The sequence below is a fragment of the Hydractinia symbiolongicarpus genome, chromosome 9, assembly GCF_029227915.1.
Source record: "Hydractinia symbiolongicarpus strain clone_291-10 chromosome 9, HSymV2.1, whole genome shotgun sequence".
NCBI lineage: Eukaryota > Metazoa > Cnidaria > Hydrozoa > Anthoathecata > Hydractiniidae > Hydractinia > Hydractinia symbiolongicarpus.
In genome coordinates this window covers 23,814,228-23,826,708 of record NC_079883.1, presented here as the reverse complement: position 1 = coordinate 23,826,708, position 12,481 = coordinate 23,814,228, and the positions used below count along the sequence as shown (strand labels likewise).

At 33.3% G+C, this 12,481-nt stretch overlaps 1 protein-coding gene across 4 annotated transcripts in view; it reads left to right on the top strand.

Moving 5' to 3' along the window:
* LOC130656994 (ATP-binding cassette sub-family C member 10-like) overlaps window positions 1-12,481 on the top strand; it is a 30,525-nt gene that overhangs the window by 12,816 nt on the left and 5,228 nt on the right. For 2 of the 4 annotated variants that reach the window (XM_057459945.1, XM_057459947.1), the window contains 10 exons: window positions 440-617; window positions 3,945-4,005; window positions 5,595-5,720; window positions 6,145-6,314; window positions 6,669-6,791; window positions 6,903-6,938; window positions 7,123-7,295; window positions 8,129-8,289; window positions 8,563-8,676; window positions 11,526-11,683. In XM_057459945.1, the coding sequence (XP_057315928.1) occupies window positions 440-617; window positions 3,945-4,005; window positions 5,595-5,720; window positions 6,145-6,314; window positions 6,669-6,791; window positions 6,903-6,938; window positions 7,123-7,295; window positions 8,129-8,289; window positions 8,563-8,676; window positions 11,526-11,683 (1,300 nt within the window). Of the gene's footprint in view, window positions 1-439; window positions 618-3,944; window positions 4,006-5,594; window positions 5,721-6,144; window positions 6,315-6,668; window positions 6,792-6,902; window positions 6,939-7,122; window positions 7,296-8,128; window positions 8,290-8,562; window positions 8,677-11,257; window positions 11,366-11,525; window positions 11,684-12,481 lie in introns of those variants that run through there. The other 2 variants (XR_008985038.1, XM_057459946.1) reach the window with 2 other exon arrangements.

Here is a 12,481-nt window from a genome sequence, read left to right as displayed (position 1 = left end):
CTCAAATATGCTCATAGTCTTGAATATGATATCCTAGATCAGCATTATAATAAACTTAATTCACAAAGGTGACAAATAATTCAACTATAATGATAACATGAAAGAATGCAATCATGTACTTTGAAATTATAACTCTAGCTTGATAGGGTGTAGGAGTATGATCACATACATCATTATTAAAGGCCTGGCTAATAAAACTTTATCTGCTGTTTACATGCTCAAAATTGTTATGCATAAAGATACTTATAGATTTATGTAGCACACGTGACATCTCATGTACGTAAGAAATTTTATTTCAAGAAGGTCTGCTTCTTCAAATTATTTAAATGATGCATTGTTTTACTTTTACTTTAATAATCACAAAATGGAGATTGCCTGGATAAGAATTTGTTACAAACTGGAATTATTATTTTATTCATTACAAAAATTTACTACTTAGATTTTTATGCACCCATCATACAAAATATCTATGGCGAGCAGATACCGTTATAGTACTAGACAATGGTGAAATAACAGCACATGGACCTCCAGAACAAACACTTACTCAGGAAGAACTTATTGAAGATGTTGATTCTCCTAAATATGTTGCAACATCTCAAAATCACAGTAAAATGCCGGTATGTCTAGACATTTGATATAAGATCATGTGTTGATGTTTTCATTAATGATTTTATAAAACTAGTTGGTAGCCCGTGAAAAAAAAACATAGATTCACATATACTTTTTACACCTCTCGCAACTTGAGGGACCATTTTGTGTGACAGACAGGCAGATGTATATGGGTAATATATTTATAGGTATTAATAAAAAAATGCAATAAATATTTTTTTTATTAGTGCTAAAAAATCTGTACAACATCAACAAACAATTGTTATTACTGTTCTTTTGTTCTTTCTGCGCAACATTTTTCTTTATTTAAGAACTTTTTTCTGTATCTAGGTATACCCATCAGGTATCTCTTAAACAGACAAGTTTAAGACATGGTAATTTTTCATCACTTTAATTATCACATATCTTCAAAAATAAAAATTAAACATAAATTATTAATTTTTAATTTTAATTTCTCTATGTTGCAAATAGAAGAAAGTAATACAAATAATTAGAAAAATGATAAATTTAAAGTTATTATTTTTTTCTGTTTTCTTTTGTTTTGCCTTGTATTATATTTTTTATCAATAATGGAATAAATTGAAGAAGGTTGGTGTTATTGTTTTTTGTATTGTTTTTTTTTTTTTTTTTATTAAATGGATAAAAGTTTCCGAACCTATTTATTGTTCAGAAAAAAGCAAAAAAATGATTTTGTAATGCACAGAAGTTCGGTTTATTTTTACAGAAACATGGTTAGGACAAATTCAACAATTTTTATTTTATGGATTCATCTTATATATTTACATTCTCCTGTCTGTGTTTGCTTACAATAGACAGAATAACAGCAATATATTATCCTTATAAGCATGCAACACTGGGAAAAAAGTTTTTTTACTCATCAATATCAACAACACTGGTGCTTCCTGCCATCTTTTTGATTCTTAAAGATGCTGGAAATATAAAGGCTGCCATATTTTCAACAACCCTATTTGTCACAGCTTGTGTACTTGCTGGTAGCAACTATATGATGTATGTGCAAGTAAAAAAACACATTGCAGCTATATTGAAAAACTGTGTAGCATCCAATAGAATTGAACTTGAAAAGGAGAAGGAAAAGATGTACAGGCGGCAGTTAAAATCATTAAGAAATTGTAGCAGTATGGTTATACTGCATATCACCATTTGGTGCCCTGCTTTCCTGCAAACCTTTATCAGTATTTTTTTAAAAGAGGATTTAATAACGTATTTTCCATGGTATGTATGGCAAATCTCATTACACTATATCTTGCTGTATGGAATACTTGCCCCCTTTGTTTACACGTGGACAAACAAACAAGTCAAAGAACGCGTGAAAAAAACATTTAACAATGTTGTAGGGATTGTAAATAGAGTGTAAATATCGAGTTAATAAGAGATAAATCAAATTAAGGTATTATTCCTGTTCTGTTCTGTTCCATTTCTGTTTAATCCTTGACTCTCCTTTATACAAAGTGAGCAGGCAGTGATATATAGTTATGTAAAAAGGTATTAAAGACATCTAGTAACCTAAAATGTTTTTTAAATAGAAAAACTTGGTATCATATGACGCAAATTTTCTTATGTTTTTAGTTTATGCACAAAGTTATGGTTTCAAGGAGACTTTAGCCCTCCTCCTTTCCGTGCCCCCCCCCCCCCCCCCACACACACACACACGTCTTCTTCCTCCAGGAAGTTAAGATGTTTTATTGAAACAACTGACACCCCTTCCTCTGCTTCAATAAAATCACCGTATTTCAAAATTCAGTCAATTATCAGGATGGATATCAAAAAGGTTTACTTAAAAGAATCTTCTCTTTCCAATTAATGATTTATAATACAACAAATGTATATTATTATTTTTGCAAATAAAATACCTGTACAGACCATAAAGAGATGTTGTGAAATCTGAGTGAAGATAAACATAAAAACAAGATGAGACTTGCCCGCTATTTATAAAGAATTGAAGAAAAGAACCTCTAAAGAATAAATGAAATGATCAAATAAAAGTAATAAAAATTTTCAGTTCAACTTAAGTTGATTATTCAAAAATTATTTTCCTGAAGAATTCTATCAACGTATTGTTATCGGCTAGCCCCCTCCGCACATGTCTAAATATTCAATGAATTGTAATGTGCAGAGCACAAAAAGGCTGTATGCAGTGCTGATACAGAAAAAATGAGATTGTGGACCATAGCTGAAAGAGTGATCATATTATAGACTGAGATAATAAAAACATCAGAGAATCTAGTTGGACAGCAAGAAAAGTGAAAGAAATCATAAATAGTATAGACAGAAATACTCATAAATTTAATTTAATTTTTATCAACTTCCAGGTTTGCCTGCACTTCAGAAAGTGAACATGTAGAAACATGGCTAATTGGTTTTAGACCAACTTAACAGAAAATTGAATTTTTTAAAAAAGCAAAGATTTTGATCAATCTGTTGTGTCCAATCAGGTCTGCAAAAAGTTTATTACTGTAATTTCAATCATTGCCTGTTGATGACATCTGTCGAAACGTAGCCTAGATTAAACCCACTCGTTCTTGACATGATAGTATTAATATTATTCAATAACAATGATTCAACAAATAAAGTAGTAATATTTTTAAAGTGATTATACTCAAGCATTACTATGAATTGAGAATTGTGGGGAAATGATATTTATTTAGCACAGAAATTTCAGGACGTTAGCTAACCTTTAGTCCCGATTGAAAATACGAGTTGACTCTTCCCCAGTCACTCACTCTCGAATAAGCGCCCCTCTCAAATAACTGCCATTTTTTTTTGCAATTTTTATAAGCACCCCTCTCAATTTACCGTCCCTCTCAAATAAGTGCCCACCCTAAAAGACACAATTTTAAATAAGCGCCCAGGGTGCTTAATCCAGCATTTAAAGTATTAAATTTTCTTTTCTTAAAACTTGCCTGACAAAGTCAGCCAAAAAAACTACCAGGGGGTGGACCTAAAAAAGAAACTTAAATTAACTTCATACCTGTGTCATATGTAACGTCATTTCCGTTCCATATGACGTCATTAGATTCATTTTGTACCTGGATCGAATTTATATTAGAACATTTATGCATTTATGCAGGGGGCAAAAAAGCAGGTATAACAAATAAAATATATTTAAATACTGTCATGCCTACATCTCTTCTGTGTCGTATCTTGTTGTATTAGCAATTGTAGTTAACATTTCTTTATTACCTTATTATCAACACTAAACATAATTGAAAAACCTGTTGACTTGAATGGCCAAAAATTTTTTTTCGGCCAATAATTTGCCACCTAAATTTGGGTTTAAAGTTTTGTCATTTAAGGTAAATTGTCTACTAATTTAGAAAGAAACGCTGACAGACATAACACTGGACAGTTCAAGTAGTAAGGAAATTGCAGCTAAAGGTGAAATTTGTTTTCTTTTATTTACAAGGATTGCTTTTTGTTGGATAATAGCTGCACTTTTATCTGACAAGCAGCTTTGTTTGTTGGTTTTTACGAGAACGTGAAAGTATTAGAACTTGATAAGCATTCTGTAATTCTTCACTTAAATATCAAGGAACTGTATTAAATTTCAGGGCGGCACGTTTATTAGAGGGGTGTGTTTAGTTGATTGTAGATCATATTGGTATACTGTTTATCTGTTTATATTAAAAACCAATGTGAAATGATATAAACTCATCCTCTAGATTTACAATTCACTAAAAAGGCTATGAATTTGAATAAATATGTACTTTTTGGTTAAAAGAGCTCCTTAAAACAGGAAGGCATTGTTGCAACCTGTTAGGTTGCAACAATTTAGGTGTAAGGAGGGACATTTATTAGAGGGTGTTAGTCAAAGCATTTTTCCGTATAGCGCTCTATATTATATAATAGTCAGGGAAATTTTGAAAGTTCTATACTGCATGAAGACAGTTTTATAAGGTTATTCTTTGGTACACTGAATACATACTGCGGCAAAATAAAGGTGCAAAGTGTCGGGTAAGGTTACTCAAGCAAAATATAGGCCTAGAAAACCAGTTCTAAAAAGATTTGCAGTAGGCCACAACTGCTAAAATTTCCTGAATATACTAAAAAATTGAAACCCCCAATTTCTAAATTACCTAAATAATGTGAAATTAATACCAGAAATATTTATTTCTCCTAAAATCTTCCAAAATTGTGTATCGCATCATGTATTTCTCTTCTTTATGATGTTTAGCTAAGTTTTTGAAAAATAATTAACCAGGGTGTAATGTAGGAAAGGTTTTTTTATTAGTTGGTCTTATTTTCCACCTAAAATTTTGTCAACACTTGGGAGGAAACACTTTAGTGTTTTCTTCTAAATATTGACGCCAAAAAGCCTTGTAAATTAAGATTTCAAATGTATTGCTTCCCCCTCTTGTAAAGATAAAAATAATCAGAAAAGAGTCACAAGTAAGTAAACTTATACCTTTTTACCTGTGTGTTGGAGAAATGACCCAACCATTAAAGGTTATATTGGCGAAATTACTGCAAAAGTAATAAATTGTTTTTAAAAGTTGCTCAAGGAGTGCAGAAATAACCTAGAATTTTATTCAAATTATTTTTCATGTGATCTTGCACCTAACAAGAGGGTCAGGGCTGGGCACAGATTTTGTATTTTTCGCTTTGCAATTTAATGTTTATTTATGATTTTTTTTTCTTTCCTCGTTACTGAATACTAAATTTCAAATGAAAACTTAGAATCTAACACACAAAATTCAACACATATCTTGCCTGGATATTCATGGGAAATGCTTATTCTAAATTTGTGAGTTGTAATCAAGAAAAATATCAGGGTTAAAATCGGAATTGGTTTTCGAAAAATCAGTGCTATACATTAAGAACTAAAAAAAAAACCGAAAGTTTTTCCTTCGGAAAAATTCGTTCCTAATGTAGTAGTTTCGAAAATTGAAAAGCCCACGGCTAACTAATGTTTACAAATTATAAGAATATGTTTTGTGCGAATAATAATGTTGAGACGTCTGTTTCAGGAAAATTGGTAGAAGAAGAAAAAAAGGAAGAAGGATATATTTCGCTGAATGTTTATAAATCATATTGGAAAGCTGTTGGAAATAGTTTAGCAGCCAGTGTCATTATGTTTCTGCTTCTCATGCAAGGTGAGTCGGGTTGTGTTTAATTACAGATACGTTTGAAAAATCATTGAATGACAATATATTGACATACCTGATTCTTGCAAATGTGTTAAAAACAAAGATTTGTAATTTTTTTGAGAATAGCAGTAGACTATTTATTAGAAAATTGTTCACAAGTAAAAATTATTAACCATATCTCTATAACAATAGCCGTCGTCCGTCTGTTTGTCTATCTATTGGGGAAATACTTAATGCGGAAAAACAAATTGCGATATATAAAGGACAGGCGAACCCGTGGTTTTTTCCAGTGGTTGACGACTAATCCATATTATAATGCCCTTGTGCCAACCTTCCTGCCTATCTGCCCAAATGTTAATATGGATTTAACCATTATTAACAAGTACATTGTTACCTAAAACCAACTAACTGTTTATATACAATGTTCTAGCATCTCGTAATGTGAGTGACTGGTGGTTGGCATATTGGATTTCACATGTGAAAGCGAACGACAACACGACGGTGTATAGTGATTACCGACAAGAACTTTCACAAACACATGTATCTCATGACGTGAAACACTATCTGTATATATACGCTGGTATAGGCGCAGCTAATTCAGTAGGTGGATTTTTCTTTTTTATCTTTTTTTAAGCATGTATTCTTTGACAGCTTAAAATGCAGGTTGTTGTTACGGGGTTTTTGTTGTCGATATTGCTTGCACAAAACAGGGAAAGCTAGCAACATATTGTGCCAAAAATTTAGAGCAACGTTAGAGGGAAATGGGGTACTATTTTGAAAATTCAGGAAAGTCAAGGAATTTTGTTGCTTAAGCGCCAGCTACGTCGTATTGCCTTAAAGATCACTTTCACTTCGAGAAAAGTATGGGAAAATACAATTGACCGTGCGGAAATGTCAGGAGTTCAGAACCCTGTGATAGGTTTGATTGCAATTTATTTTATTCTTCTCTTTTAGGTTTTCACCTTCCTGCGTGCATTCTTTTTTGCATATGGCGGAATACAAGCAGCGAGACATTTACATAAAAAGCTACTACATGCCATCCTTCACGCTCCTATCTTCTTTTTTGATGTCACGCCTGTAAGTATTACTTTAGGCTCGATTTTACCCTCTCGTAATTTGTTTGACTTTTTGTTTTGGTTCTATAATATTTTTTGCTAACATTTTTGTTGCCAATAATGTTGTTTTTAGATTGGTCGCATTTTGAACAGATTTTCTTCTGACACGGTAAGAGAAGTTTAGTTATCTTTGATCACTCGGAATAGAATTGAGTTTTAGCTTGTCAATACACATAATGTTGTGAAGTAATGCTGCTTGGTAGTGCAATCATTTACACATTCCGATCTGTAGTTAGATTTTTAATTTAATTATAAGAAATTTCTTGCAAAATATTGTTTTATATTGTCCATAGTATGCAGTCGACGACAGTCTTCCATTTATGATGAACATCATGTTTGCTCAGGTATTCGGTGTGTTTGGAACGATCATAGTGACGTGTTATGGCATCCCATGGTTTACAGCTGTGCTTGTTCCTATTGGAGCTATATATTATTACACACAACACCATTACAGAAAGACATCAAGGTAGGTGTTTATTAACGTTTTTTTAATACTTTGCTTTTGGATAAAGGTATCACAACATTGCGTCAGTCCCTGGAACAAAACGAGCTGCAATTCATTCTGAGTGTTGTCTTTATATGAAGCTCTCGCGCTTCATCTAATTAACTTACAGTGTAATTGTAATATGTTCATTCATTCCATCGATTGACCTTACCCAGACTACTATTAATCATTAAGTAAATAATTTACTTAGTATTATTCTATTTTTACTGCGACCAATGGAGATTCTACTAGGACATCTATTAGAATATGTGTTTAAGGTGTTAATGTCGTGTAATAAGAACAACCCTTTACGTGGAAGTCTGTACAAAGTGAGGAATATTAATTACACGGTTCCTTGTGCCTTTGAGTTAGCTAAAGAGTACAGCTTCTTGGATCATCTCTAACCCACCAGTTGTTTAATCATCGTCTCGATGACCCGTGCAAGAAAGTCTCTTATGGTAGACCTTAGAAACATCTGCTAGACGTTTTCAGTGCTTGTAAACCAGTTATGAATGCACTGTGGACATTTGTGATGCATGTCAGAAAGTAAACTTGCGCTTAATAAAATGAGAGCTTTTAACTTTCATAGTAAATTTTCTTAGGGAGTCGATAAAAGACGAAAATGTCATTTTATTAAAAATTTTATTAAAAATCATTTAAAAGAGTCTGGTCTGATTTTATTTGATAATAAAACGCGAATTCACATTTTCTTTAATTACGCGAAAATTTTTGACATTGAAGTTATTGTCATGTTTTTAACTAATCTACTGCAACTATAAATATATTAAGAAACTTTATAATTTTATTATTTCCAGGGAATTGAAAAGATTATGCAGTATCACGTTATCTCCCATCTACGAACACTTTTCCGAAACGTTGTCTGGACTAATGACCATTAGAGCGTTTAGGGAATCCCACCGTTTCATTGCTGAGAATGAAAGAAAGTTGGATTTCAACCAGCGTGCTAATTATTCCAGTAAGTTGTCAACATTTTTAGTAATGTGGCCGAACTCTTTCATGCATTGCCTTTTTTTCTGTTATTATAATTATCTTAAGATACATGGTCAATTAACTGATTAAAAACTAAAGTAAGACCTAAGTGTTATACTTAGGTCTTACTTTAGTTTTTAATCAGTTCATTACATAGTGTTATACCAGTAACATGCTTAAAAATAAGTACAGTGACTCTTTGTAATAATTTTTCTAGTGCTATGGGCTGTTTTATTAAATTAATTTTGATACTTTATAGGTGTTTCAGCCGTTCAGTGGTTAACTGTTAGACTGGCTATAATTGGTGTAATTATAATAACGAGTGTAGCTTTTCTTGCTGTATTTGAACATCATTACAACAGTATAAATCCTGGTAAAAATATTGTTATTTTGTATTTTAATTTCCACACTATCGTAGAAAGATGTTTGTGTCGTTGCATATAGTGATTTCCGCACTATCGTAGAAAGATGTTTGTGTCGTTGCGTATTGTGATTTCCGCACTATCGTAGAATGATGTTTGAGTCGTTGCATATTGTGATTTCCGCACTATCGTAGAATGATGTTTGTATCGTTGCGTATTGTGATTTCCGCACTATCGTAGAATGATGTTTGTATCGTTGCATATTGTGATTTCCACACTATCGTAGAAAGATGTTTGTGTCGTTGCATATAGTGATTTCCGCACTATCGTAGAATGATGTTTGTATCGTTGCATATTGTGATTTCCACACTATCGTAGAAAGATGTTTGAGTCGTTGCATATTGTGATTTCCGCACTATCGTAGAAAGATGTTTGTGTCGTTGCGTATTGTGATTTCCGCACTATCGTAGAAAGATGTTTGTGTCGTTGCGTATTGTGATTTCCGCACTATCGTAGAATGATGTTTGAGTCGTTGCATATTGTGATTTCCGCACTATCGTAGAATGATGTTTGTATCGTTGCGTATTGTGATTTCCACACTATCGTAGAACGATGTTTGTGTCGTTGCATATTGTGATTTCCGCACTATCGTAGAATGATGTTTGTATCGTTGCGTATTGTGATTTCCGCACTATCGTAGAATGATGTTTGTATCGTTGCGTATTGTGATTTCCGCACTATCGTAGAAATGTTTGTATCGTTGCGTATTGTGATTTCCGCACTATCGTAGAATGATGTTTGTATCGTTGCGTATTGTGATTTCCGCACTATCGTAGAAAGATGTTTGTGTCGTTGCGTATTGTGATTTCCGCACTATCGTAGAATGATGTTTGAGTCGTTGCATATTGTGATTTCCGCACTATCGTAGAATGATGTTTGTATCGTTGCGTATTGTGATTTCCACACTATCGTAGAAAGATGTTTGTGTCGTTGCATATTGTGATTTCCGCACTATCGTAGAAATATGTTTGTGTCGTTGCATATTGTGATTTCCGCACTATCGTAGAATGATGTTTGTATCGTTGCGTATTGTGATTTCCGCACTATCGTAGAAAGATGTTTGTGTCGTTGCATATTATGATTTCCGCACTGTCGTAGAAAGATGTTTGTGTCGTTGCGTATTGTGATTTCCACACTATCGTAGAAAGATGTTTGCGTCGCTGCGTTTTGTGATTTCCACACTATCGTAGAAATGTTTGTATCGTTGCGTATTGTGATTTCCGCACTATCGTAGAAAGAGGTTTGTGTCGTTGCATATAGTGATTTCCGCACTATCGTAGAAAGATGTTTGTGTCGTTGCGTATTGTGATTTCCGCACTATCGTAGAATGATGTTTGTATCGTTGCGTATTGTGATTTCCGCACTATCGTAGAATGATGTTTGTATCGTTGCGTATTGTGATTTCTGCACTATCGTAGAAAGAGGTTTGTGTCGTTGCATATAGTGATTTCCGCACTATCGTAGAAAGAGGTTTGTGTCGTTGCATATTGTGATTTCCGCACTATCGTAGAAAGATGTTTGTATCGTTGCATATTGTGATTTCCGCACTATCGTAGAAAGAGGTTTGTGTCGTTGCATATTGTAATTTCCGCACTATCGTAGAAAGAGGTTTGTGTCGTTGCATATTGTGATTTCCGCACTATCGTAGAAAGATGTTTGTGTCGTTGCATATTGTGATTTCCGCACTATCGTAGAAAGATGTTTGTATCGTTGCATATTGTGATTTCCGCACTATCGTAGAAATATGTTTGTGTCGTTGCATATTGTAATTTCCGCACTATCGTAGAAAGAGGTTTGTGTCGTTGCATATTGTGATTTCCGCACTATCGTAGAAAGATGTTTGTATCGTTGCATATTGTGATTTCCGCACTATCGTAGAAATATGTTTGTGTCGTTGCATATTGTAATTTCCGCACTATCGTAGAAAGAGGTTTGTGTCGTTGCATATTGTGATTTCCGCACTATCGTAGAAAGATGTTTGAATCTAATAGAATGATAGTTTTAAATTTCTCTTTCCAAAAATGATGAAACAAGTCAGATTTTTCTCTGATGCTGACTTCTACAATTCGGACGGACAAACTAACGACATTTCAATGGGACAAGCATAAAAATTTAACGTTTTAGTAAACAAAATTTAGACGTCGTTTTCTGTCCAATAATTTGGTTTAAATGCAACTAGTTCTAGGTGTATGTCGGACGGAAGAAATGCCTGTAAAGATTTTATGGCAAGTAAAAATGTAATTATAAATTATTAGTTTGAATGGTTAAGCTAGAGAAGAACGTTTGATGTCCGTCCGACATGGTACCCAATTTTCGCGAAATTAAACAAAATTTTGATTTTTGCTGATTATTGTAAAACCTTTTGTGAAAACTAATTTTCGCAAAAGAGAAAAATTTTGTAAAATATTTACAGTAAATACTGAATTTAGGAGCACAGGAATGTTTCTTTTTTTCGTCATACTCCTGGGTAAAATTTTTAATTTTACCCAGGAGTATATAATTTTTTCAGGGTACATAATTCTTTGAATTTAGCTCAAATTCGCAGCAAGCGCCAAAATTAAACCCGCGAAAATTATACCTGGCCCCTTAAAGAGGCTGTGCACAAAGATCCGTCAAAATTTAACGACTAAACGCTTGAAGGTGGAAGTAAATTTGGTTTACTTTATTTCTAATACGAGGAGTAAGATTTTAAAAAACTTTAGCCTAAACTATTCTTATTTCCTTATAACAACAGACGGTGCGTTTCTACCTCATAATCCCAAGTGAAGTCCTCCTAAAAATTTACCTTTTTTATCGGCAGGATTAGTTGGCTTGGCGATATCGTATGCTTTAGCAATCCGACCGCGGCTAAGTGGTTTAGTAAATGCGTTTGCTGAAACAGAGAAAGAGTTAATTGGTGTGGAGAGGGTAGCCGAATATGTAGAAGAAACACCAACGGAAGAAGATGGGAGTTACCATGTAAGATGTTTCGTTTCTGGACTTGTTATAAAAGCGTTAACTTTCTGTGGTTGCGAAACGGGCGTTAGTAAATCTTCTTTAGTGGCTTACACAAAAGTAAATTTAGTTGTTGAAATTGAAATTAATGCGACCATTATTTAATAACCCGAAAACGTACACGAAATTCACGTAGATGTCAATAATGTGTGGTGAATGACGTGGATTGAGTCTAAGTCTCGTGGGCAAATGAAGAACGGTTTAAGCAATAAAGCAATTTAGTATTCCCTTTAAATAGAATTTTCTCTTTAAGCTTATGTAAGGCGCATTTCACCTTAAGGGAACAAATTATTGTGCATAGAAATATTGCGCAAGAAAAGATTGTGAATTTGGTCGAAATTTGCAATCTTTATCATTCGTAATTTACAATTAGGAGCAGCAATTGGCAATCTTTTCTTCCTAAGAAAATTGCTTAATTCCAAGAAAAAAAGAAAATTCATTATCTAATTTTGTCGATTTCTAAGAAATAGACGAGTTCTTTCTGTTGTTTATTTGGTATATGAAGGTTTACAGGGAAATCCTCTCAATTATTTGCATCGAAAGAAATTTTCCAAAAAAACAAATCAAGACCAAGATGAGAAAAAATTATCAAGCGATTTCGTAGAAAATTCATGGATCATTGCTTAAGTTCGCAATCTTTAATTCCGCAATTTCATGATTGTATAACCAATTTGCAATCTTTAGTCCCACCATTTTACGATTTTTTCGAGCATGAATTCGCAATCTTTTAATTGAATTTGCAATCTCTTCTTGCGCACTGAA